The sequence below is a fragment of the Podarcis gaigeae genome, assembly GCF_964106915.1.
Source record: "Podarcis gaigeae genome assembly, chromosome: 6".
NCBI classification, from domain to species: domain Eukaryota; kingdom Metazoa; phylum Chordata; class Lepidosauria; order Squamata; family Lacertidae; genus Podarcis; species Podarcis gaigeae.
Genome location: NC_139682.1, coordinates 93,971,368 through 93,999,361, shown reverse-complemented (window position 1 = coordinate 93,999,361; position 27,994 = coordinate 93,971,368). Strand labels below are relative to the sequence as shown.

The 27,994-nt window shown below is 40.9% G+C and overlaps 1 protein-coding gene across 3 annotated transcripts in view; it reads left to right on the top strand.

Annotated features, from left to right (window-relative positions):
• RALGPS2 (Ral GEF with PH domain and SH3 binding motif 2) overlaps positions 1–27,994 on the top strand; it is a 97,077-nt gene that overhangs the window by 14,194 nt on the left and 54,889 nt on the right. For all 3 annotated transcript variants that reach the window (XR_014565547.1, XM_083743883.1, XM_083743882.1), the window contains exons 2-8: positions 6,358–6,489; positions 6,878–6,985; positions 7,616–7,666; positions 13,287–13,370; positions 21,765–21,854; positions 22,477–22,569; positions 24,934–25,060. Coding sequence is in view for 2 of the 3 variants with exons in the window: in XM_083743883.1 (XP_083600009.1) it covers positions 6,433–6,489; positions 6,878–6,985; positions 7,616–7,666; positions 13,287–13,370; positions 21,765–21,854; positions 22,477–22,569; positions 24,934–25,060 (610 nt within the window). In the remaining variant the exon portion in view is untranslated. The remainder of the gene's footprint in view (positions 1–6,357; positions 6,490–6,877; positions 6,986–7,615; positions 7,667–13,286; positions 13,371–21,764; positions 21,855–22,476; positions 22,570–24,933; positions 25,061–27,994) is intronic.

The following is a 27,994-nucleotide window of genomic DNA, read 5'->3' as shown; positions in this document are numbered from 1 at the left end:
TATCCCAAGGTTTGGCATGGCATAGGGGAGCCTACTGATTTTGGTCAGCCTGTGTACTGGGTGCCCATTATGCATTCTGGCCACCTTTGTGTGGGCTTTTCTGGGGGTCCCTGCAGACAATGAGGATGTGTGATGGATGCAGGCTGATAATGGCACTATAATGTAGCTAGGAAGGTGAGTCACACCCTCAAATCCTGCTGGTACTGTGGGGCTGTGGCTCTGGATGAGAAGGTGCAAGAAGACTCTTTTGGGGCCGCTACTCGATAGATGAATTTGAGGTGACTCGGTGGGACCCGCAGCTGGTGAAATGTACATTTCTTCACCTGCAGAATATTACCAATCAAGCCCTGTAAAGTCACCAACTTAACATGTGCTTAGGCATTTAAAAATTTCAGATATTTTCTAGGCATGCTGTTTAACTTTTTACCCGTGGTGTAAATTTGCTTGCTTCATTTATGTTGTACAATTTGATGGTGGGAATATAGGATCTGGGAGTAAGAAACCAGGCGTTTTTCTATAGAGAGTGCTTTCCTTTGACTTATGGGTTCACCACTCTGACCCCTCTTTCTGTTAGACATGTTCATGATTTAGTTGGCAACCATTGGCATTCTATATGAATTATCATAGGGTTTTTTTGTTCCTGCGTTAGATGACAGACTTTTTCACTTTTTCACTGCCAGCTGTACTTGAAAAATATCAGGTGTGTCGTTTTGTGAAGAAGCCTCAAATTTTTGATGATCAAATCCAAGAGACTTCTAGACAAAACCCACCTACACATTAAGGGACGGTGCAAGTTTTTGTACTTATTTAGGCATACATTTTGGATTTGTAGATTGTTCATTGTCCAGTATATAGCCACATTTGTGTACGTAGTGCTGAGCATCACTGGCCAGTTGATACTTTGCTTGCATTATTTAAATGTTAGAGAACTTTTGGCTGCTGAGCACAAAAACAGTCATGTTGAACAATTCAAACTGTGCAAGTCTGGTGCATGTATTTATAGAGTAAGCAAATGGTGATTAGTATTGTGAAGGGTTCCAGAGTTCTCATTGTTGTTGAACCTGAGGTTTTGAGTTACTTATTGTAAACTGCCCTGCTCTACAGAGTTTCTGAGTCATGTAATCTCTGAAGAATGACTGACCCTGCAGAATGTTTTTGAAAATACTAACTTAGGTTTGGTGCTGTTTAAACATGTTTGGAGGCTGGTGTGAAAATCTGGTTTCTGATGCAGGTATTTAAGCTTAGCTGCTAACAACAACAACATGAGCTGTCCTATTGCTTCTTTTGTTCTGAAGGGAGATTTGTGGTTCCCCTCCATTTTAAGATCTTGCAGTGACTGATGTCATGTCTTGTTGATCATTGACCTGTGGTCATCAAAGTGTACAAAGTGGAAGGAAAGGGGGTTAAGAGTGACAAAATACTGAATTTTAGGTAAACAAAAATGCATTTGAGAGAAGGTACTGACACTTTTTTTTTTATTGAACAAATGGCTCAGAGCAGAAGATAAACTTTATTTGCATTAGCCAATGGCCATAGCAACATAAAACAAGCAATATATGCAATTAAAAAGACAACAATGGGTAAAAAGGACAATCAGATGATCAAGTTTATCATTCAGATACTGGCCCTTAATCTCATTACACCCTCGATAAGCCTAGCAACCTTTGCTGTTGTTTGATCATTTTGACCTGATAACAGAAAGAACAATGTGGCCGCAGATGGGCGGCCTGGGATGATCTCATTCCTCAGATCTTTATAAAGGGGACAGGACAGGAGAACATGAGCCACTGTTTCCAGATTACCATCTCCACAGGAGCAGAGTCGTTTCTCAGTTGGAATCTTTTGGTACTTGCCCTCAAGTACGGGGGAGGGCATTACATCCAATCTGGCCAGTGTGAAGGCACATCTGTATTTTGGGATAGTTAATTTGTACAAATATGGTGCCAGGGAATCAAACTTGAGAGGAGGAAAAAAAGGCATACCAAGGACAGAGTTTCTTTATAATGGGCAGATTGTTCTGTTGCTCTAAGTCCTTCAGACACTGTCCAATTAGCCTTTTTGCTTTAATAAAGCCCATCGTGAGAAGCTGATGTGGGTGGAGTCCGCAGGAGAGGAATTTTTGGTGCACAATTTTGGACCACACACTTTCATGGGGGTCTTGTGTCACTAAGGGCAGTAGACCGGGAGGATTTAGATTTAGACGGAGCCAATAATTAAGAGTAGAAGGGTTAAACTGCCACCTGTACCTGGTTTAAATGATATGAGAGCCCTTGGAGAAAATACTTGTGCAACTACCTTCCCCCAGATTAAAGCGTGACTGAAAGTGCAATATGAAATGGGGTAAAGTGAATCTATATGTATAACTTGAAAGGCTTTGCGAATACAGTGTTTATAAATATTAAGTTTGAGAAGTACTATGACTGAAAGTGCAAAGCAAACTTTTAGGCTGGAAACATTGTGGGCTAAAGTGTAATATATGGTATTGTCCTTAATTATAGTTAGTTTGGATGGTTGCATGATCCTTGGTTCATTTAACCCTTTTAGTTATTGTATTAACTATTCCTAGTTTATTGAGATTATCCCTCACCATTGGCCATACTGGCTAGGACTCACAGGAGTTGGCATCCAGCAGCACCTGGAGGGTCACAGAGTTCTCATCTTTCAAATGTTGAGGGTTTTTGAAGTCCAGTTGTGTAGGATTTCAGAGAATTAAATCAAGTAAGACTATTTTTAATTATTTTGCAGTTGGCATGTCATAAAAAAATCAGATGAAAGGTATTATCCTAGCGAAGCAAGCTTTCTTTTGTTACAACAATTTCATTTCTGACTTATTTATAGCGGGGGTTTTCCTGTGCGTAGATCCACCCTAAGAGGGAAATCTTGTTTTTTGTTTTTATTCAAGCACATCACAAATGAGGCATTCAGGAAGGAATATCACCACTGGGCACATGTGTGTTGGATAGCCTGCTTTCAGGAAGTTGTGAAAGTAGGACACCCCACTCTAGATCAGAGGTTCTCAAAGGGCATGGCACACCACACTGATGTGACAGGAGAGGATAGCAAGTGCGGTGGGGAGATTCAAGGACAATCAAAGAAACATTTAAACATTTCTGTTTAGTGTAATATAGTATAATATAGGAAAAGACAGTACACCACCCAGCACGTTCTGTTTCCTCTGCTCACTACTGCCTCTGTCCCTTTCAGCAGAGAGTCACCTACTACCGCCACATGTCTCTTCCTCTGGGAAGTGGCAGGAATCTTTCTATCCACTATCCCTTCCAAAGCCTCTTGGAATCTCCCCCTTGCATATTGGAGCCTATCTGGATATTGTTGGAATAGGTTACAAAGGCAGGAAACGTATGGCTTGAATACTTCCTACTCCTTCCTTTCAGCTTGCCTTCTCCAGAGTGCATTCCCTTTCTCTGATATCATCTCCATGGAAGGTAGCAAGTGGGTTATCAGCATACTTACTCAGGCTCAGTAGCCTTGGATCTGAAGGGGTTAGGTCCAGAACGGGAAAAGACTCCTCCAAGTCCATCTCCTCCTGCCTCTTTCTCCTCTGGGGAGTGGCAGGAATCATTCTGTGCACTGTACCTTTCACAGCCACCTTGGTGTCTTCTGAGGTTGGCGACTGCTGTCCTAGCTCCTCTGGCCCAGAATGCTGCTGTTCTGTGTGCCCAAGAGTCTTGCCCTTGCACAGTGTAACCGTCCCCCCTGCTCCCTGCAACCCCCCGCACAGCCTCAAAATCTGATCCAGAGGGTTTGGAGAACAGTGTCCACAGGATTTCCTTCTTGGTCTGTCACTGCCATTGTCAGTTCAGACCCCACCAATATAAGTGAAGTGAGTTTTGTTTGTCCGCCCTAATGTGAATCTCCTTAAACATGCTTAGATTGAGGCACCCCCCCCCCATTTCCTCTAAACAAGGAAACTTTGCTTATTGGTTTTGGAACAAGTCAGTATATTAAACCATAGAGTCTGAAGGTACTTAAATATCCTAGCTTGTTCTGAATGTGGCAGCCATAGTTTCCTTGTTTGAATGCAATGGGAAGCTGTTTAATTAGAGATTACTTGCTTTGATTGCTTCATTCCATGAAGGAAGAAACAAAGGGCTGCATACAAATCTCAGCATAATAAGATCAAATTTAATAATATGAATGTGACCAATATCTGTTTAAAAATAATTGCACAGAAAATCACTATGAAATAGGACCAATATAAGTTTGTTGGGATTTGTTCTCAGCACAAGGGGGCAGCAATGCATCAAGTAGAAGGCAGACCAAATATTTTTGTAAATCTGCAGTTATCAAAGGCTTACATTCTCATTTTAAAATGACGTTGGCTACACAGCAGCATGAATATGCATTCTGTAAACTGATGAAAACAAGCAGCACTCTTAAAATAAACAGCTTAATGCATTAATAGTCTCCGATTAGCTAAGCAATTGGTGATAATCAAGCTAATGTATTCCTTTATTTCAATCTCTTTAAAGCTATTTATTTACATCACAAACTGCTTTCCTGCCAAAGAAAATCCTATTCAAAGCAACAACCAGCATTGTAATGAGACTACAACATAATATATCATACATGTGCTTAAATACAGTTTAATTGTGCACATAAAATGAGAGTCAGCAGCTGCCAAATGTCTGTCGGAATATATGATTTATTTGTTTATTTTACTAATTTCCCCATTTGAGAACAGAAGAAGTTTGGCAGCCATTTTTTGGGAAGGGCCATGCCATAATTGTAGCATTGCAGCCTAAGATACACTGTTTCAAGCAGCAACAAAACATACATAATTTAAGATAGAATCTTATGAACACCTGTGGGCTCCAAGTTTTCTTATTTCAAAAAAAACCATAGTTAAAATTAACCACAGTCTGTTAGAGGTGAAGCAGTATATAAATGAAGCAGTATATAAATTTTGTTAAATAATAAAATAAGGCCTCCCCTTGGATGATGGTGTTCCTCATCAGAAATTTTGTTATATGGGGAGCACTCAGATGTTCCCACATCTTCAGACTAAAACGGTAGTCTAGCAAGAGCTGTATCATGGGAGAATGCTGATTGTGTGTGCATTAAAACGATTATTTTCAACAGTGGTTGGAAACCTGTGACCACCACAGCTAGTTAGGCATGCCAGGCCTCTCCATTTGGCCACGAGACTATTTGGTGGAAAACACACCTACTTGTTCAACACCTAATGTCGTACGACATCAGGCATATGGGATAAGTATAATTGTGGCTTCAAGTGCCAGATTCAAGCTATAGTTGCAAAGGGATGTTGTTGGTTTTTGCAGCCACAAGTTAAATTTGTCACTGTTTGGATTTGGTGTAGTATTGCTTCCAAATTAAAGCTGGTGCTGCAATGGAATAATTTTTGAAACGTCAAAGGAAGAATCAGGAGTGCAGCTGGCTCCTGATTTTTTTTTTTCTTTGAAATTGCAGTCACCTAGTATCATGACTGCTAGGTGGCTGGCTCTGTCCACCTATCAAAGTGATCCACCGGGGATTGGCCATCTCCACTGGTTCACAACCCCTATTTTTCAGAATGTAAACTGGCGACTATATGCATTTAATGTAAAACTGGAAAAATAAGACAAAAGCCAACCAGTCCACAGGATGACCATTCATTCACAGTTGGAATGACATTAGAGTTGCAAGAATTATTTTTGAATCTCTTTCCATAAAACATCCCAAAGCAATTTAAGAATGACAACTTTTATCAAACCAATTTTATAAGCATGTATATGTTATTGAACCTTCAGGTTTTGTTTAATTTAATTCAGGGGTGAGGAACCTTTTTAGGCTGCATTCCCTCTTGGCCAACCCTCTGGCATCTGCATGCTATCATTGGGCAGAGAATCTCTCTTTTCCATGGATGAGGCAGGAAGGGGAGCAGAAAGACCAAGAAGCAGGAACAAGATCTCACCCCCTTATCCCTTTCTCTTTAGCAATTCTTCTGAACCATCAGAGACTTTTAAGATTTTCTGTCTTAAATTAAAAGCACATGTAGTATTTATACAGATGGAATTCAGGTCCTCGACTATTTTGGCACAAATACTTCACTATTTGATAGTGCACTCAGAATTGAACTTTGTCTCATGAAATAACCAATTAGTTCTAATTTGCTGTTGTGTATCATCCATATATCTTGCCACAGTCTTCTGAAGGGTCAACTGGATTGCAAGGGAATCACAATATCAGTTGCATAATATGGTATATTTACTTGATTGAAGTCTTCTGTAATCCCATAGTTGGCCAAACATTCCTGTCCCATGTTACACTTTGGATGATCTGTCTGACTTTCTTGATTTATTTATGGAACCATGAGCTGCTTTTTAAATTTTCTTTCAGGAGTAATGACTCTGAAGATGAATCAGTAAAGCCATCGCTGCAAATGTAGGGCAGTAAATCAATGGTGTGGACAGTATGGACCTAATGAATGGGCAGCCCAGCAATGTTAATATTGCAGCTACTGCTTCAGAGGTAAGGAGTCAGCAACAGTCAACTCAAAAAAATGCAGCAGCATAATACATGTATACAACAGTGTAGTTTGAAGGAAGAATGTATTTTGATAGGCAATCAGTTCTTGTTCTTTGCTGGAGTATTTTAAGCAGGGACCATGAAACTTTTAAAACTGTTTTTTTTTTAACTTGGAAAGGGTGCCTCTGAAATTTGGTACAGTCTAGGTAAATGGGATGTTTTAGTGGTGCTCCCCCCTTTGTGGAATGCTCTCCCCAGGAAAAAATGCTTGGTGCCATCACTGTCAGTCTTTAGTCACCAGGCTGAGGTGTTTTTATTTACCAAGGCCTCTCTTTCGGCTTTTGAGCAGGTATGCATTCACATTTTCAATTTTGTATTTTTGTTTTCTCAGAAGAGTAGCAGCTCGGAGTCATTAAGTGACAAAGGTTCTGCTGAACTGAAGAAAAGTTTTGATGCAGTGGTATTTGATGTTCTGAAGGTTACACCCGAGGAATATGCGGTAAGTAATTAATAAGTAAATGTTTTGCTAGTTTAATAGTCTTGCAGTCCAGTCCTTTAAATGTTTCCTCAGAAGCCCCATTAAGCTTAGTAGGAGTCACTCCCAGGTAACTGTAGAAGAGTCCAGCCTTATTTAATTTTCTCTCCGCCTGTCTACACCTACCTTCTCCTCTCCTAATGTTTATTAAATACAGGGCTTTTTTTTTTTTTTTTAGCTGGAACTTACCTGAACTCAGTTCCGGCACCTCTTTTCTTGATAAATAGCATAATCACATTATTTGCCAGATTCTCCTGGAGGACACGCCTGATAGGGAAGATACCTCCTCCTAGATCAGGCATGGGCAAACTTGGCCCTCCTGATGTTTTGGGACTACAGATTTAGAAGGCAATTGGGCCTGATCCAGCCCCAGGGCCTTAGTTTGCCTACCCATGATCTAAGCCTCTGCCACTGTAGGTTTTCTCTTTTACAGGAAGCAGAGATGGCTCATTGTAGGGTCGAGGAACAATGGGAGGGCACACCATTTTATGATGGCCATTTTTCTAGTATTTAATAATAAAAAGCTGACCCAATCTTCAAACATTCATTTCAAAAGGACACAACACTTACTTTCCTTATCACCTTTTTTCAAAGGGCCAGATAACACTAATGGATATTCCTGTATTTAAAGCTATTCAGCCCGAGGTAAGTTTTTCTTATACAACCTTTTGATTTTAAATACTGTAAATCCAAGCCAGATTTCCTTATTATGTCAACCCATGCATGTATTCTGGAACTAAATATGTGTGCCAGTGTGAGTATGCATGTACAAATAATTTGTGTTTCATGTTACATAATTTTTAAATGGTACCTATTGGTGTCATTTGAAGTACTGTATTTTTTGCACCATAACACTCACTTTTTTCCTCCTAGAAAGTAAGGGGAAATGTGCGTGTTATGGAGCGAATGCCTACGGGTGGCGGGGAGGATCTGCTGCAGTTGTGAGCAGAGGATCCATGGTTCCCCTTCCTTCCCTCCTCCGTGACTCGCTTTGAAACAGCAAAGCGGGAGAAGAGCCGCTGAGTGAGGAGGAGAGAGAGACAGAGAGCCTGCTTGCTTTAAAGGAGCAAAGCGGGAGAGGAGAGGAGCCGCTTACACAAGTGTAAGCGGCTCCTGTCCGGTTGGCTCCTTTAAAGTAAGCAGGCTCTCTGTCCTTCTCTCCTCCTCACTCAGCTCGCTAAATAGCATTATTAGCAGCATCCTTCTCCACACACACCATGAGTGCTCCGTGTCCCTTGAGTGCTTTTCCTTCCCTCCCCACTTAAAATGTGGTTACAAAGCACGGATCCACATGGATCCTCAGGATTTTTGCCCTGGGTCACCCCAAATTCACCATCAGATCACATAGCATGTCCATGGCTACAGCCTGCACCAAAAAAATCATGCACCCACTGTTGCCTGGGGTCGCAGTGGTGCAAAAATGTGATTACAAAGCATGGATCCACATGGATCCTCAGGATTTTTGCATTGGGCTACTCCAAACTCACTGTCAGATAACATGTCTGTGGCCACAGCATGAACCACAAAAATCATACATACACTGTTTCGTTTACAATTTTTTCCCCTTGTTTTCCTCCTCTAAAAACTACGTGCGTGTTATGGTCTGGTGCGTGTTATAGAGCGAAAAATACGGTAATTTGGTTGACCAGTGGTTGGTAGGCAAAGGAAGAAAACGATACATTGAAGTATACTTTTGCTATTCAGTTATTCTTCTTATAGATTGTATAGAACTGAACCTCTACGGAGACAGGTAGAATTTTTTTTTTTTAGTTTTTGTAGTTTTCCTGAGTGAGTTTGAATGTTGAGGAAATATTTAATTCATGTTCCAAACATTCCGTGATAACAACGTGGAAGATTACAGATACAAGGACACTGAAGTTATTAGCCAGCCATCGTTTGTGGTGACCACTAATTATTATGCTCCCCCAAGTCATCTCTGCTTGCAAGAAAGCTTGGAGCAGGGTAGGAAAGTATTGGATATTTGGCCAAACTTTTGATTATGATGGAGTGGGGAGCTTTTTTGGGCTGATGGCTGCATTATCCTGGTGGAAAACTTCTCAGTGGCCACACTCCATTAGCAGGTGGTGCTCAAACAAATGTAGGTATCGTCAGACCCACAATCACACACATTTTCATTGAGAAGAAAGGCATATATTCACTTTGTGGAACTCCACTCAAGTTCCATCTTCCATTTTCTGTGCACTGTTTTTACAGGCACATTATCTGTCCTGACTGCAAAGTAGCACTGGCATGAAGGTAGTTGTTTCTAAATGAGAAATAATTGTGCATCAGAGCAAAGTACAGTCGTCTTGCAAGAATTTCTAAACCATTTTGTTGCATTTCCTAAAATTATAAACTAATTTTTTTAAAAAAACTGCATTCACTAGCATGCATGTTTTATTTTAAAATGACTTCTGCTCTCTTTCTCAAATGAAATCATGCACAAGTGGGTTAAATAAATATGTTTTGTTTTGGGGTGTCCAGTTTGATAAAGCTAGTCCTGCATGAATAACTATTCTGTTTAAAGATGAAAATGCAGTTCTTTCGTAAGCATCCTTTAATGATGGCCTTCAAGCTACTGTGAAATGAGCAGTTGCTTAACATAACAAATCCAGCCTAGGCTGTTTTGTTTTCCCTGAATATGTCCTTAACTTGCCTTACTTTAAGGATTTGCAATATTTGTGGTATACTTAATTGTGTGTACCTTTTTAAGCACACTCCAAATCAAATTAACATCATCCAAAAGGAGTTTCTTATAGGAACTAACACTGTACCTCAGTTTGGTAAATACTGCTTTCACACTAGATTACAGAAGGGTTATTGTAACAACCTGGCAGATATAAAATACATCATAGAGATGGTTTAAAATAATTGTTAATGTTTTATCATTGAAATTAATGAACACTGCTCCTTTAACAAAATTAGTTCTGAGCAAAATTGTTTATCTTGGAATTATTGTTGCACTGTCTAAATACTTAATCACTTCCTAATTTTAGAACGTACCTATCAAATCAGCAGAATTTGGCATCCAGAGCATTTTTACTAATAAAATCTGCTTTTGAGAAATAAACTTTACATATGTTAAGTTGTGGGTGAACATATCAGACGACACAGCGGTTCTCCAAACAGCTCTTCTTTATTCCGAGGCCAGAACAGAACTGAACTGAAGGGCTTGGTCAGCCTGCTTATATAGAGCTCCAGAACAACGTAATTGTTGCAACTTTCTAAAACTATCCAATCACTGAACGCCACTTCCGATCCTTCATTTGCATACAAACTATCCAATCACTGAACGTCACTTTCGATCCTTCATTTGCATACAAACTATCCAATCACTGAACGTCACTTTCGATCCTTCATTTGCATAACTATCTACAGTATCCCCCTGCTGGCTCAGGGTGAGAACTTCAGTACATAACAACATACATATGCATTAACATTATCTTCCAACTAACACTGGGACAATCTGTGAGGTGCTGCAATCTTGTGTTCAGTCTGGCATTGCAGACACAAAAAATGACCAGAGAATGGATAGTGTTAAAAAGCAGTTGTAGGGATATAGAGCAGGAAATGTGGAACAGCAGGTAGGATCTGGAGGGAAGCAGAGTGCACTTGCAGTAACCAGAAAAAGAGTGTATCTTGTCTGAACATCTTGGCTGCTGTCCCAAGGGAACTTTCACATAGAAACCCCCCATCTCCCCAAGCTGGTAGTTTCCTTGCAGGTAGTGCCAGCAATTAGATCTTGGTGCAGAACTTGCAGTGGATAGACCAGGCATAGGCAGCCTTTGGCCCTCCAGATGTTTTGGCCTACAACTCCCATGATCCCTAGCTAACAGGACCAGTGGTCAGGGATGATGGGAATTGTAGTCCAAAACATCTGGAGGGCCGAAGGTTGCCTATGCCTGGGCTAATCCAGTGGTAAGGAAAGTGCTTCGCTTCCCTAGCAAGTATTTTTTTGATACTTAGGAGCTCCTGAGTCAGACCAAGCCTATACTCTTGAGGTGTCTTTACAGGTGAAGTCCACACCCTCTGTTCTGTGGGGACATGTTGCATCTTTGACTTGTAAGCCATAATAAGGCGTTGAAGGAATTTAAGCCTGCTAAAGCTAGCATGTTGAAAATTATTAACTTGATGCTGTTTTTGAATCTCATTCAAAGCTTAGAAGGATTTTTAAAAATAAATGTTAGAAGTGTAAGATATGAAAGAGATTATTAACTTAATGTGCAAGCACTTCATGTCCCCGTTAATATCTTGGGATGGAATATAATTCAGTCAGCTTCACAGTAACAGTGCATGCCAATATCCAGTCTGATAGGTAGCTTTGGGTTTACAACATCAGTGAATTGGGTCAGTCTAGGCAAGTTTTATTTTAATTGTGATTGAAAACATGGCCCATATGACAATTTTCTTTTAAGCACTTTTTGTGTTTTGGGTTAGCTGCCCATTTGTTGAAAATCTGACACATTAAGAAAATATTCAAAACAAAAAAAATTCTTTCCAGTAGCACCTTAAAGACTAACTAAGTTAGTTCTTCGTATGAGCTTTCGTGTGCATGCACACTTCTTCAGATACATGTAAGAAAATATTGTCAAGTACCAACAAATACCAAGAATCAGCAGCCATATTTCAGCTTCTGTTAATGTAGCATTCATTCCCAACCATGCTAAGCATTAATAAATTCATGGGGCATCCTTTATTAAATTGATTGGATCTTTTGACTGAAGGGACTTCAGCCATATTCTGTTCACTGCTGAAAAAGCAATGTCTGGGTGTTGTTCTAAAGTAATTTGCAATTAACTTCTTGCTGGTTTTTAAAACTGAGTATGCTGCTGGAGGGAAACAGAAAAGCAGGCTTGATTTAATGCCATAGCAAGGACGACAGGCTCTCCTACAGCTGTCCAAGACTTCCACAGACTCCCAGTGGCAATAATGCAGCAAGTTGACCATCCCTGTGAAAAACTAAAAGAAAAACCCTATTTGTAATTTAAATGTTTTGTTTCATAATAAACATTTCGGTGATTAGCATTAGCCTTTTTAATTATTGAAATGCTTAATTATTTAACAATATTTGACCAGTCAATATTTGACCAGTTTGATACCCCGCTGTGGATAACAAATATGGAATATGCAGTTGAGTGTAAAAGTGGGCGTGATTATTCACAGTACTGGCCACTAAGTCTTGTTGTGTGCTAGATCCATCTTCACGGTGATCTTTAGATCATTTCACAGCCTGGAAGGCAGAGATGTAGATATTGTGATCAGTTTTATTGGCTTTTCTTGTAGTGTGTTTTAGACACATCTTGCGTTATAGAATATTTTTTTCTCCCCCCTCCCTTTTTTTTTTGAAACACACATCTCTTCGGGGGGATAGATAGCAAGGAAGTATAAATGATGCCATTGTGATCAAGTGTCCTGTCTTGGTAGTCCATAGGTGGTAGCTCATTGTCTCAATTCACATATAACAGCTCCCCATACTTTGGCCACATCTACCGAAGCTTTGGGCTTGAATACCTCCCCCACCCACTTTTGCATGCTTGGATCCTCTCCTTCATTTACTTGTTTGAAGTGGGTTTCTAGTTATGGTCTGTATACAGCTTGCAAAGACCACAGTTGGCACAATCTACAGTAGATGCAACTGAAAAGTATTGTTTGATCAAATCAGGACGTGAGGGAGGGTTGTGTGATTCTGAGGTTTCAGCACAAACAAAACTTCGCCGTTTTGTATGAATCAAGCTGTTGACAATACTGTTTTCCTGTTATGCATCAACTGGACATAATAGATGCAGTTATCAATTCTGGCATTTCACAGCTGGAAAAATCAGTGGGCAGTGCTGAAGGACACAGTTGGACAAATTTAAATATTCATGACTAGGTGACAGCTCAGTAGCTATTCCTGTCCCAGGTGGTCAGCTCTGCACTTAATGGTGCATTTTCCCATTAAATAGTCCATTAAAAAATTGTAGGAGAAAGTGTCAAGCCAAATCTTGCTCCATGTTATTTTACCTTGCAAGCTTGAAGGGTCTTATACTGCCGCTGTAACTTATTAAAAAGTTCAGTTGGAGCTCATAGAATTAAGAGGAAAGAACTCACATTTATATATCAGAATTGCAGTCTTATTGGCAACTGTTAGGGAAAGTGTTGTTTTGTGTTTTATTTGATGCACTGTGTTAACTGCACTGATGATAAAATAAGAAATTCCTACCTTGTTTCAAAATGTGGGTAAACAGTTACATCAGCCTTAAACTATTTCTCACTGTTAACCCAGGAACTGTCAAGCTGCGGTTGGAATAAAAAAGAAAAATACAGTTCCGCACCAAATGCAGTTGCCTTTACAAGAAGATTCAACCATGTAAGTTTTCAGTTTACATGTGGCACCTTTGCTGTGTACGTCAAATCATTCCATTTACATGAAGCTTTAAAAGACGCAACTTACTTCTTTTGTTAAATGTTGCTGTGTGTTTGACTAAATAGTGTTTTGGATTTCCTCTCTGGCTGCATGTATGATAATTAGCTGTTTTAAAACTGTTTTGAAACTTTATTCTTATTAAGCTAGCTTGTTGTTTTCATCCCTGAATTGACCGCGTTTGGAGAGTGTGCTGAAGGAATGGGCAGAAGATGCATTGGGATCTAGCATTTTATATTAGATCAGCAAGAATTTCTGACTCCTAACTGTTTGACAATACCAGAAACATGAAGACCTTTTCATTTCTTTTCTCTAAACTAGACTGTTAGGATTCCTGAACAGTAGTCTCAGGTGTAGGTATGGACTTGTATATGCAAGTCACCCCACTGTATGGTTCATGGAGCGCCATAGATTTCAGCCGACTATGTTTTGAGCTTTCCAAAATACTGTCCTGTATTCCTGCACTCCATAGCTGTCAACTTTCGGATTTGAAAATAAGGGATCAGCAGCCTTGCCTGTCCTGGGGACAGTCTACGGGATATCTAACAATCCGGGATAGCAGCGGGAAACGGCGCTGGAATAAGGGAATTTCCTGCAAAAAAAGGGAAGGTTGACAGCTATCCTGCACTCCCATTGCCAGGTTCTTACCCCCACCCATTTAAATTATCATTATTATTTTTTCATTTTCATCTCCAGTGGTAGGTTTGTTCCAAAACAGACCCTCTTCAGCTCCTGTGTCTCTACCCTTAAAATTAGTTTAGAAGCTGCTCTGCTCCCTTTTTAAATTTTCAGTGCCAACAGTCTGGTTCCAGTCTGGTTCTGTCCCTTTTCTATAAGCCCAGGTTGTTCCAAAATGTTCTGCAGTGCCAAACCCCTCCTCCCTGCTCCGCTGTCTCATCCATGCATTGAGACTACACAACTTTGCCTGTCAAGCTGGCCTTGTGCATGGAATTGGTAGCATTTTGGAGAAAGCTGCATTGAAGGTCTTTGCTTTCAGCATCCTACCTAGCAACCTGTTTCATTTCCAAGACCTCGCAACTACATTTCCTCATGTCATTCGTGTCAACGTGCATCATGACCACTGACCCTTCTGCTAGGCTATCTAGATGACAGGCAACACCTGCAACCTTTGCATCAGGCAAGCAATTCACCATTTGGTCTGCATTCCCATTATACACCCAGGGTGTTGATTAAATGGGAAGTGGGCAAAGGATGGTGAGTTAACTGGGGGTTACCTCCCTGGGGTAGAATAGTGGGCTTTTATTTTTAACACTTTCCCAAAGTTGGGGTATAGTCTAGTTTTTTTCATTTACCATGGCCTCTCAAGCTTCCCTATTAGGGTAGAGCTGAGAACGAAGTTCTACAAGTTTACCACCCCTAGGTTTTAGCACCTGATCTATAAGTCATTACAGGATTTAGCTACTAGCACACAGTGCCTTTATTACTCTAGGCTGATGTTTTAATTACCGTATTTTTTGCTCTATAACACTCACTTTTCCCCTCCTAAAAAGTAAGGGGAAATGTCTCTGCGTCTTATGGAGCGAATGCAGGCTGCACAGCTATCCCAGAAGCCAGAACAGCAAGAGGGATTGCTGCTTTCACTGCGCAGCGATCCCTCTTGCTGTCCTGGCTTCTGAGATTCAGAATTTTTTTTTTCTTGTTTTCCTCCTCCAAAAACTAGGTGCGTCTTGTGGTCTGGTGCGTCTTAAAGAGCAAAAAATATGGTACCGTAACTTAACAAAGGGCTCATCCACAGTTTGGTTTATCCCATGCTTGACTGGCCATGCTTTGGTGGCACAGGAGTCTCTGGGATATAGCAAGTCTCAGCATCCAATTACAGCACACCACTATCTAGAATATAAACGCTCCATGCGCTAACTACATCTTCAGTGACAGTTTGCATGGCACATGTTTGTGCTGCACACAGCCACACCTTCATACTAGTGTATGCTATGGACGTCATGCTAGTGATGCTTGACTCACCAAGATGTACCATGGTGACTACAAACACAAGACATTTTGCAGAAAATATATGGTACTTCATACAAAGTTTCCCTCTACAGCTCGAGGCAGGGCCGGGATCTTTGCTAAAATTGCTGTGGTTTCAAACCCAGTCAAGGAACTATTGGCAGCATATACTATGACGACTACATCAAAGGGGGCCTTGTGGACAGGACCTCTTCACAAGGTATAGCCAGAGAAGCAAGGACTGTATCCCTCTGTTGCCAGTCCCATAAGGAACTGCATTCTCCTCCTTGCACGGAGGGCTCAGAGGGCCACTACTTAATAAGGGTTCCCTAATAGTGGCCTGCGGGACGCAGGTGGCGCTGTGGGTTAAAGCCTCAGCGCCTAGGACTTGCCGATCGAAAGGTCGGCGGTTCGAATCCCTGCGGCGGGGTGCGCTCCCGCTGCTCGGTCCCAGCGCCTGCCAACCTAGCAGTTCGAAAGCACCTCCGGGTGCAAGTAGATAAATAGGGACCGCTTACCAGCGGGAAGGTAAACGGCGTTTCCGTGTGCGGCTCTGGCTCGCCAGAGCAGCGATGTCACGCTGGCCACGTGACCCGGAAGTGTCTCCGGACAGCGCTGGCCCCTGGCCTCTTGAGTGAGATGGGCGCACAACCCCAGAGTCTGTCAAGACTGGCCCGTACGGGCAAGGGTACCTTTACCTTTACCTTAATAGTGGCCTGCAACCTTATTTCAGGTGGTTTGTCTTTTAAGAACAGGAGCAGGGGTTGTGAACAATGGCAGCAGTGACTGTTCTGGGATGGAAGTGACAGGAGGAAGCAACTTGAAAGAGGTAGAGAGAGGATTAGGAGCCAGAAGTGCTCCTAATTTTACTGAATTACAATAAAATATTGCAATTAAGATGCTGACTTCAGCAGACAATACCGAATTAGAAAAATATCTGCCGCAGAAGCTGTGTGTGTCGGTGTGTGTATGTGTGTGTGTGTGTATTCATTAATTAAAGCCATTCAGAGATATTCTGTGTTGCTCATTGTTAACATATCTATTGCAAGAGTGGTCTGACTTTTTTATGTCTATTAGAGCTGATGAATTAGTGCCTTCATTCTAAATGCATTCTATTTTTAATATCTATTAAAAATAAAATGGTATGAACAGCTTCTCATAGCTACATCTCACTGCAAAGACAGTCAAGGTCAGGTATTGGAATATGCACATTCCATGAGACATAGATTTTCAGACAGATAATTGACACCAGTGTAGCAGCAGTTCTCACACAACATAGTTAATTCCAGACAATGGGGCTTTTCTTCACAAACTGGAGGTGAAAGGTACAATATATGTAGAAACTGCAATTTGCATCACCTACTTCCTCTACTTCAAAATCTGAGTTTAGAGGTTACTCATGCACTTTAGCACAGCTTCTACAGATGTGAAAGTAGTTAACTAATTAGCCATGGAAATACTAGAACCCTCTTGACATACTACAGTCTACTGCACAATACCCCTGTTAGTTTTAAAATTCAGAATGCTCTTACTAAAAGCCATCTGTAAGCCATTTACTACTACCATCCTTGCCAAATGTGAATACTGTTACACTTTTCGGAAGAGTGGAAGAAAATTGGAAGATGGTATTCATTGTACTGTTTATATTCAGAAATAGTCTTGAAGGAGAGTGATTCCAGTAGAAAAAAGTGAACAAAAAGTAGAAAATAAATGATTTTACGCATTAGCAATTGCTGTATATTCAAGTGGAATTCACACCTTTTTACAGAAAGAACAGGTTGCTTACTTAACAGCTATGGTTGGATTCTGTGGCCGCATAGACATTGTTTTAAAACTTTGGAGAGCTGGACTAGTGTTCTGAAGATCTGTCCACCTGGACCCTCAAGAAGGGGCTCCTGCCTTCCTGGATGGCTCCTGACTATATGAGGAAGTTTCAGAGACAAACAGATTAAACTTTTTATTACAGAATGTTTTCATGATATACAGGCACTGAAGCAGAGTATACCTTACCTCTGAAAATCAGGTGCACACAGAGGAAGTTTTGACGGGGTGTGGGTGTAATTGGTTTGCTTTCGTTCTTGTTATTATTCTGTATTTTGTGTTTTTTATCTTGAATTTTTATGTTGCGAATTGAGATCTGTGGATGAAGGGTGGTATACAAATTTAATAAATGATAATGATAATAAGTAATACGTATTAGTGGGGACTAACATATAACAGGGCAAGCAAGTCGTTTCCAAGGGAGGGAGGCAGCAGGTCTTGCTTATAGCAGCTGTGCTAGGTGCCGTTTGATTTTTGTATACAATTTGAATTCTGTCATATAACTACTATTTGGCATTATGGGCAGCAGCATTTATTTGGTTCCTTTCAGTTTTCATGCCATATTGCACAGTTAAGTTTTCAAATCAATGTAGGATGCATACAGGGGCATGATATTTTAAAAAAAAAAAATCTTTGCTCTAGGGTGATAGCATACTATGGAGGATATTGCACTGTACTTAACTAACAAGGTGAATAGCAAGAGCTACCAAATCCCAATTTTGGTGTCAGTAAAAATGTTTCCTGGACCAATGGCATATACTTAACTTGTTTGCTTATACTTAATGAGTCGGAGCATTACAGGGCTGGAGGGTGTTATTCCAGGGGAGTGATATTAGGAATCTGGAATCAGCAGAGTTAAGGGGCGGTTCCAGGGGGATCTGGTGTTCTAGATAACAAAATGTTTTCCAGGATATTCATAGATAGCCCAGCAATGTAGTGGGAGCCCCAAAGGCCCACCAAGCTTCATTTGTCACAATTGAGGTCAATTCTGTGTGGTTCCCAAACAAGTAACCTGGGTTCCATAGAACTCAACTCATATGTTGCTGGAATAGAGAATTTTTCTTAAGGGATTGTATTCCCTCAAGATTCCTAATTCCAGCTGTGGAAAATAACAAACACAGGAAATACATAATGACACAAGGGGAAGAAAGCATGGAAACAGGCTATTTAAAGGTGGAGCAGCCTGTCTTGAAGTATCCCATGGAGGTCTAGCAGCCGGCTGAACTATTGGCTGGCTGGGTGGAACAGATGGAACCATAGAACAGCTGGATTGAGGAAGGCAGAACAGTGTTGTTTCATGGTGGAAGATAATTAAATATTTGGTTTCCAGGGTAGGGGATGCCCAGGGTAGGGGATGCCCAAGATGAAAGGTGATTGGACTGAGGATTAGGCTGGATGGAAGGAGTACTCCAAAATAATAGTTTTATGTGTGGTTGTCACTGCACATAAAAAAAATACAGGTTTCCTGTCACAGACTGATTGGACAATCCTAGGGGGGGGGGAAGGTGATGGTCAATACCTAATCAGGGCAGAGTGTCCCAAGTGCAGACCATATTTCTGCTTGAGTAGCAGGGAGATGCAATTCTTTTACTAATTAGGTAAGTGTGGACTGCTTAGGGTGGGCTGTGATGCCCCCTATGATTCTGCTGACAGAAATGGAGCAGGGTTGCTCCATATGTAAGTACCATTGCCTGACTTCTCACAACACCCTTAATCTCATTTTTTTCAGGAATTAATGCAGAATTCTGAAATTCTTGACTCTTTATATTAAATCCAAAACCAAAATTGTAGTCCACTTGATACAGTGTCTCTGGAGAGACGACTTCCCTAGCCCTTGGGCAAAAATAATACATGGGAAACTTGTGTCCTTAGGACTATCTCCATCTGAACTACTAAAATTGGACTTAATTTCTGCCAAGAGAATTATAACTCACAAATTAGAGGAGATGGATTTACAATTTAATATTGCGACAGGTGGTGGCACCTGTTCGCCGATAAACCTTGGCTTAACACCACCAACGAAGCTTCCATCTTATTTAACTACCTTATCTGTGGTGATGCACAGGTACGCCTTTATAAAGGCTAGATTCAACGTTTTCCCATCAAATGTGTTGGGTAACAGACTCTCCAATGGACAGATCTCACTCCTCTGTGACTGTAAAAATGGATCTACAGAATCGTTATATCATATAATCTTCTGTTGTCCTATACATTCGGCTTCACGGTCCAAGTTTCTGGCCCCATATTTATCGAGAATAGCTGACAGACCTCAGGAAGCCCAAATAATATACTTATTAAACGACGAAGACTCAAGTAGATCCCTTGCAGTCGCTAGATACCTGATTAATGTCTTATTTCATAAGAGGAGAAATGGATCACTGTATGACTCTGACAGCTTAGCCAAACTTAAGAACCATCAATAAGTGCCAGAACTAAGACGCATACCCCCCAAAATCTGAGGGATTTGAATTGCGGTTGACATAGAGGGAGCTTATTGTGTATAGTTTACTAAATTGAAGTAAAATTGGTTTTATAGGGGTGTTTTAACTTGGAACTGTTTAAATTGTATTGTTTTATGGATAAATTTGGATGTATTGTTTTTAGATATGGGCCAATGGCCGTAATAAACCAATCAATCAATCAAAATCAAAATTGTAGAATACATAGAACATATCTGCTGAGAAAATATGTGTGAGCAGGTGTGTCTTATTTGTTTAGGGATTCCAGTGCTCAAAAGGACTTATTCATATAGCGTAAATATCAGCCCTACTCAGTACTGCCACTGTACTGGCCTGAACATTGAGATTTCCTCTAGGCATTCTCAAGAGCCTGTGCACACCCAGGATGACTCCCACCCACCCATAACAATGACACATCACCAATTTATTCAGAAAGGCCCTTCAAATCACGTGAGGTGATAGGGGTGCAAGAAGGCAGTAGTTATTGCATGATTGCAAGTTCAGAGTTCCATTGTTCATGTGTGTTTGTTACATTAGTCATTGGAGTCTAGCTGCTGTTCCAAAGCCATAAGAGACACATTTCTCTCTTGTCATTTTTTCCTTTCCAAGAGTACATTAAAGCACAAATGCCTCCCTTATATAAATTTGTATGCTTTGGAAAAGCTTTCCAACTTTAGATTATTCTAGTGATAAACTTTGGGTTTTGGTTTGGAATTCCAGAGTGTCTGTGGCATCAACAGCAATGCAGAACTAAAGAGAGGTGAATTCCATGGCTGTATTATATATAAACAAATGTGGAGCTCTACAACTTCATTATGAGATAAACTAGGTAAACACTTGATTGGAGTGACAAATCCAGCTAGATTTCTCAAGAAACACATTCCTACTTTTTTTGGAAACTAAACTTTACAATTCTCTAAAAGTTGCAGACTTCAGTGTCAAGACTATTTCTCGCCACATGCTGTGTACCTGAAATATGTGTCCAAATAATTCGCTGTTGCTCAAATCAGTATGTGAGTTTTAGAACCTCCTAGGTTCTTGATTCTTCTTTCTCCCTTAAATTCACAGTGCCTGCAGTAAAGGCTAAAAGTCAACGCCAAATTAGATGTCATGCTCCACCATATAGTTTGCCTTTGTGCCATTTTTATTATTAATAGCAATACTTTGTTGCAGTGCTTTTTTCTAAAAAAAATGTTTAGGGGTACTCATATTGAAATACTGCCCCTCAATGAGGCCAAACAGATTCACAAAATGTTTAGGGATATGCGTACCCCTGCCCCCCTGGAAAAGCACTGCTTTGTTGAATTGGGGGTGTTGGGTTTATATAGCTAACAATAAAAAGAAAAGTAAAACAAAACAAGGGAAAGGGGGAAGAATGGATTAGCATTCACAGGTTAGGATCATTTTCAGTTTACGGAGGTATATTACCTGTACATTCAGCGTAGCCTTGTCAGCCTACAGATTTATATAATACAGGCTGCTGATTAATAATACTTACTACTTTATTTAATCTGTTATATGTAGATAGGTTATGTATTGTGAATAAGGATAGGCCATCTGTTCGTTGTAGTTAGCACAGCAGAGTGGGGTTAGCCCTTTGATCAAGCCGCAGTCCTGAGCAGAATTGGGCACACCCAACACAGCTGCTATTTCAGAATGCAAAGAGGAACTTTCCTCCCATTGTTGATGACAGGCATTTGGGGAGGCATTTATTGAAACTGAAATTTGTATTGGGGTTGAAATTGATATCAATATCAATTTCATGGCGTGGTAGTAGTAAGTTTGAATTAGTTATAGTATTTAATATTTTTAAGTGTTGGTACTATGTATACATGTTACACATTTTATCTTCTTAGTAGGTTCACTATGCAATTCTTGTTAAATATAGCCTGTTAATATAATTAGATTAAACAGCAAAACTTTAGAAATGCTCATAGTAGTGAATGAATTTGCATGTTTCTGGTAACTAATTAGGCTGCTAACGAAAATCAATTTTCATAATGTGAAAACACATGAGAATGTCAAAATCCCCAGTCTTACCACTTTTTATTTTCTGTTTTTGTATGTATTATTACCACTTTCTTTTTTTTAGGTAAGTTTTTGGGTAGTTAGAGAGATTCTTCATGCACAGACATTAAAAATACGAGCTGAAGTTCTGAGCCACTATATTAAAACAGCTAAGGTAAGAATCTTTTGTTCTGGAGCCTTTATCAGGGTTGATAGAGACCTAGGTTTACAAGTACGCTCAGTAAATATTTGGCTCCATTAACACATGACTAGAGGAAATGTGTGGCCTTGTTAGTTATATGAACTCTAACCTGGAATAGTTGAACAATATTCAGTGATGATGATTCCTGATTATACTTTGAAAGAGCAATCAAAAGGTGTTAAGTGTAATATTGCTAATTCATTTGTTTGGGGTATGGTGTGGTAATAAGACTTTCTGGGACATGATGCAGCTAAATGATTATTTTCCATCCAGTGGCTAGTATATGACTAAGTCAGGAATGCTACATCACTGCCCATGGGTGTTTGGATTGGTGACTTAACTATGGTTTATTGGCCAGTGTTTAGTCTATTTCAGACCAGGGTCACACACAAAGCTTATCTATTAGGTCATAGTCATGAAGGTATGCTCTTCAATTACACCTTTATCATAATTATTTGGAGAGGTATAATTTTCCTCCATTTTTCAGTTTTTTGTTCATGATGCTATTTTGTAAAATAGGCTGGTAATTTAAGTTGTGGCAAACTCAATACATTACAGTACTAGACACTAAACTTCTGTTTTGTTTTGTTCTCAGAAACTCTATGAGTTGAATAATCTACATGCTCTTATGGCTGTGGTGTCTGGATTACAAAGTGCCCCCATCTTCAGGTTGACCAAAACTTGGGCGGTGAGTGAACTCGGGTGTTAACACTGAGTTAGGGATTTGTGCAGTGGAAGCAGAATGAATAATAATAATAATAATAATAATTTATTCATTCATTTATTTATTTATTTATTTATTTATTTATTTATATCCCGCCCTCCTCGGCCAAAGCCGGGCTCAGAGCAGCAAACATCATACAAGTAAGACAATGCATAAAAACAAACGATCAATAAGTTAAGATACATCCCACAATTAATTCAAACAAATTAAAATTAAAACTGGACAAGTGGCAATCTTTAGGTTAAAATTGAAGGCACTTACCAACTGTTTCCACTGGTAGTATAAGCACCTGTGAGCGGGCTGGGAACCTCCTTTGTGCTTGTTGTTATACAAGGAGAAAATGAGACTGAACTCAGACCAAAGGCCTGGCGGAACAGCTCCGTCTTGCAGGCCCTGCAGAAAGATGTCAAATCCTACAGGGTTCCCCATTTACATGTGTCCAGTATGTGTGCGACTGTGTATACGGTCATTGCACCGAATGTGGAAGGGACCTGGAAACGTCATAAAGACGTCATTGAAATGTCACTAAAAGAGCGGGATGGGGGCAGGGGCGGAACAGGGTGTCTGTAGGCTTTTTAAGGGGGTTTCAATTATACCAACACATGTGTGGGGCCTTGGAATGTAAACCCCGCATAAATGGGGCCTGCCTGTAGTTGATTTCACATAGGGTACTTGTTGCACCATTGGAGCCAACTCCTAGGGGCTGTTGCGACTTCGGCCTCCCCCACAATAAAATATTTGAGGGGGCTGGGCCTCCACAAAGTTGGTGGGCATTCCCATTAAAATGGTGTGTGTGCGCGCACACGGCATCATATGGTCGATTATGTGGGGTGAGGCTTACCTGGGCCCCCACAATATTTTATTCAAGTTGGCGCCCTGGTGTTGCACATAATATAAACTTACCTAAATCCTTTCAGTTCCCTTTGAAGTCTATCCTTATGAGTGACCGTTCATCTTCACTTATTCCTGGCGGTTTGATCTGAAAGCACAGATGTTCTGCTCTCTCAGAAAGCTTAGATTATCAACGCCCTTTCTTCGTGTTTGTCTATTTTGGTTCTCTGTTAAATAGACTCCTAGAGAGTGATTCAGTGCCCCTTCTGTTAATATTCATTCAACCGTTCTGTAATTTGGCATCCTTCTGTAAACGTTCACTTACTATCCCAGGTGAGAACTTTAACTGACTCAGTGGCTGTGTGTACGACATAAGAATTCTTTTTGAGGTGTGTGTGTTACTCTTTCACTCTCATGGAGTCTGTGCTTTCAGGATGGTTTGAAACGGCAATATTATTGGGTGACGCCCAGTGGTACTGCCTACTGACAGGAGAGGAAAAGGATTTTTGACAATCTTCCATCTCCACTTTTCAGCATTGCCCATGTCAAGGGTCAGGAAACGTTTTCAGCAAGAGGCCGGTTCACTGTCCCTCAGACCTTGTGGGGGGCCAGACTATATTTTTTTTTTGGGGGGGGGGGGATGAACGAATTCCTATGCCCCACAAATAACCCAGAGATGCATTTTAAATAAAAGGACACATTCTACTCATGTAAAAGCATGCTGATTCCCGGACTGTCTATGGGCCGGATTTAGAAGGCGATTGGGCCGGATCCAGACCTCGGGCCTTAGTTTGCCTACCCATGGTCCATGTCTTCCTAAATCTGCTCTGGTGGGTTCCCCCAAGCCTCTGGAGAATGAGGGAGGGGGGGTTGTCAAATACTTTTTCCTTCCTTGTCCTGCTGACAGTTTCCCTTCTAATCTCAGACATTAATGCCACTCTGTAAATTGAACTGCATAGTTGTTCCAAAAATTATTTTTGTACCATAGGCCCACAAATTGTGACTGGACTTCGTGGTGTTAGCTTTTACTAGCCATCTATGAAGTTCCACTATGATAGCTCAACAATATATCAATTTACCAATGCATCTATTTTCTGATGATTTTTTTTTAATAACTCACATTGCTTTGACTGTATTGTTAGCTGCTTAGAGCAATTCATATTGAGGCTTGATAATTAATCCTTTAATTAATTCAATTAGCTGAAGGCACAAAACATTCTTTCCCCCACCTCTGGCTACTATTTAGGCTTAAAAGAAACCCTGTATTGACAAAGTACTAATCCTGCGTCATCAAACTACTATAGTAATATACAGTATAGCACGGCTCCGAACTTTTCACAATTAAAATGCTTTCAAATTGCATATGATAAAACAGTTGTAACTTTTCAGTACAGTATTTCCTTATGCATAGTACAAAATAATTGTTAACTTGTTTGGGGGGGGGAGAGCTATTGGTTTCATAATAACTATATTTTGGTTTTCCCCCTCTCCCTAAAGCTACTGAGCCGAAAGGACAAAACTACTTTTGAGAAGCTGGAATATGTAATGAGTAAAGAAGAAAATTATAAGAGACTTAGAAATTATATAAACAGCTTGAAGATGACTCCTTGCATTCCTTATTTAGGTAAGATGAACATTTTAACTTTGTTTACTGGTATCATAAAAATATTAGTACCTGTTTGCAGTGGAGAAGGAACCCTCTCCAGCACCTGGGGCGGGACGAACCGCCCAGTGATGCACATGCTACGTCTGTACGGACTGCGCATGTGCTGCGACCGTATGGGCTGCTGCGTGTGCGCACTCCGTACGGGGTGCCACACGTGCGCAGTCCGTACGGGATGCCGCACGTGCACAATCCTTACGGGTTGCCACTCGCATGGCGTCCATATGGGCTGCTGCGCAAGCGGCATCCTGTACAGACTGCGCATGTGCAGCATCCTGTACAGAGTGCGCATGCGTGGCATCCATACAGACTGCATGTGCCCTCAGCCGCTCTACAGCTGGGGGGGAGGCAGGGGCCATCTTGTCACACACACACACCCCAAGTGGCCCCCACTTCATACGCCCCTGCATGTATGGACCCTACACTAGGGCAACTCCTTCCTTCCACCAACCATAGGGAAAAGGGGTGGGGGGAAATGATGGGGGCAGCATTTTTAATGGCTTTTCAAGTATACTCTGTTTCAAAGAGCACAGGCAGGAGAAGAGAGAGGAAACCTCCTGAGGGGCTGTCAAGGAAGGCATATACAGATGTGAGAGGGATGTGAATATGACAAAGGGATTTTAAAGTCTCTTCTCATCTTTAAGATTTGTGGTTGTGGCAGCATTATTGATCTAGCAGAGGCTAGTCTTAAGTAACTGCAAGGGAGGAAAGGGAAGAGAACTCAAATGCATGAACAGGTCGTCATTGGATTGCACCCATTTTTTTATCACCGTATGCTTTGTTCCATATGCGTTTCCTTTAGAACAGAGAAAAAAACAACATTGATTTAGAACCCAACAAAAATCGCTCCATGTGTTGCTTTCTCATCCTGTTTTGCTCATAAACCATAAGGCAGCACATCTGAAAATCAAGACGCTGTTATAACGGAGAAAAATAATTTCACTTCTAAAATGCTGTATTTTTATTTAGTGCTTAATGTGCATGTTTTTTCCTGGGGCAAATAGTATTTGTTTATATGAAAGTCCTACATACTTTTACATCTTCTTGCTGTGTAGTCGCCCACTGAATGTTAATTTTGTAGTAATCTGGCAACTTTCATATTTCTTGCACTGGTCAATATCTAAAGAGGGGGACCGTGTGCATGTGGACAGTTACTCTGTGCATGCAGTGTGCATGTTTTCATGCTGGCTTTCTCCTTCTGGTGGCAGCCCATTATGCATTATGGAATGCCACCTGAGATGCTACTGGGGTCTTGGCCCACCAATATTGGTTTCACTTGTTAGGTAGTCAAGGTCTTTGATAAGCACTGACCCTTCCTTGCATGGGTATCTTTTGTTCATATCCTTGCACAAACACAAAAACCACCCCTTTTTGCCTCCACCCAAATTATCCGTGGAGAAGTATATTTCTCTTTGTAGTGCTGAACTTTTTGTGCTAGTCATATCAGAAGGGCAGGGGTTCTTATTTCTGGTGAGCAGACAAGTTATTTTATGGAACTGAGGTGAGAGTACTATGGTTGAAAAGTCCCATTAAATAAGCCATTTGGGTACGTTCCTTCTTCTTTAATTCGAAGAAGTGAACCAAAAGGTCTGAAGTTGAGTATAGCTAGGGTCTTGCGCTGTTTCATTAAAACAGTTCTTAAAAAATCATAATATACAGTCGTTTTGCATGCTTGTAGATACAGTTTTAGGAATGTGAGCAGTATCTGTCAACCACTCACATGAGCTTATTGGAATAACTTTTAGCCAAATGTTTAATAGTAATGTATTCCAAAAAGAGATTTAAGTTTTTAAAAAAGAATGAGGTTTTCAGAGTTGAACCAAGCGGAAATTACTGAGGGTATTTCACACTGTGCTCTTGACAACCCAGCTGCTGTTTTTAAAACTAGTTTCTAAAAACTCAGAATGGTATGTGGCACTGTCAAAATAATGCAAAAACAAAATCCACATTCATCTGGCTGCTTGAAATACTTTTCTGCTGCTCCTGATTGCTTGAAGTAAGGTTTAATGAGGGGAGAACACCCAAGTTTTAAAAATGTAGTTCAGATACATTTTGGCCTTTTCAGTAACCTGTAACTGTTCAAGCTTCAAAAATTCAGATTAATAGGCTGTGATCTCCAGACCTCTCTCAAGTCCAGCGCCTTCTTGTCTACTCTCTGTTGTGGAGGGAAAAAGCAGCTGTTGGAAGTGTTTCCCTAACACAAATGAATTAAATGAATAAGAACCACTTCCCAGTCATTTTGGCAACCCTAAAGTACCAAATCCAGTACTATCTAATTATTTTATGGCAGACAGAGCATTTATTAAGAGATTATAGGAAGGAAGGTCCCCACTGTAGCCTGTCCAGTTACCAGTTATAGCTTAAGCAGAGTAGGATGTTTAAATTGGGTAAATGTCAGAATTTTAAGAAACCTGACAAATAAAACAGTTGCTGCTCCATGAATTTCACTGGGTGAGATCCAGCGTTACACCAAGAAACACACAATAGCTTCCCCTTCTCCCTCATACTTCCCAGTCAGCTCCAGAGGTTATGCCAAGATGCTAAATCAGGGGTCAGCTAACTTTTTCAGGAGGGGGCCGGTCCACTGTCCCTCAGATCTTGTGGGGGGCCGAACCCACTGCTTCCCGAAAGCACACCCCCCCTCCCGAAAGGCACCGCAGCCACTGATGCTGCCTCGTCTTTGGCAGCGTCGGCGTCCTCTGTCTCGGCAGGGCACAGAGCCCATGCTGCTGGCCTGGGCAGTGGAGGCAGCCCCCCGCGCCACTGCCGCTTCCTCCTGCTCGGCCACCTCAGCGGGAAGGAAGGGGCAGCGCCCAGAGGTGTCCATGGCTTCTGATTGGCTGCAGGAGCTTCCTGCAGCCAATCAGAAGCCATGCTGTGTTGCAGAAGTCAGTT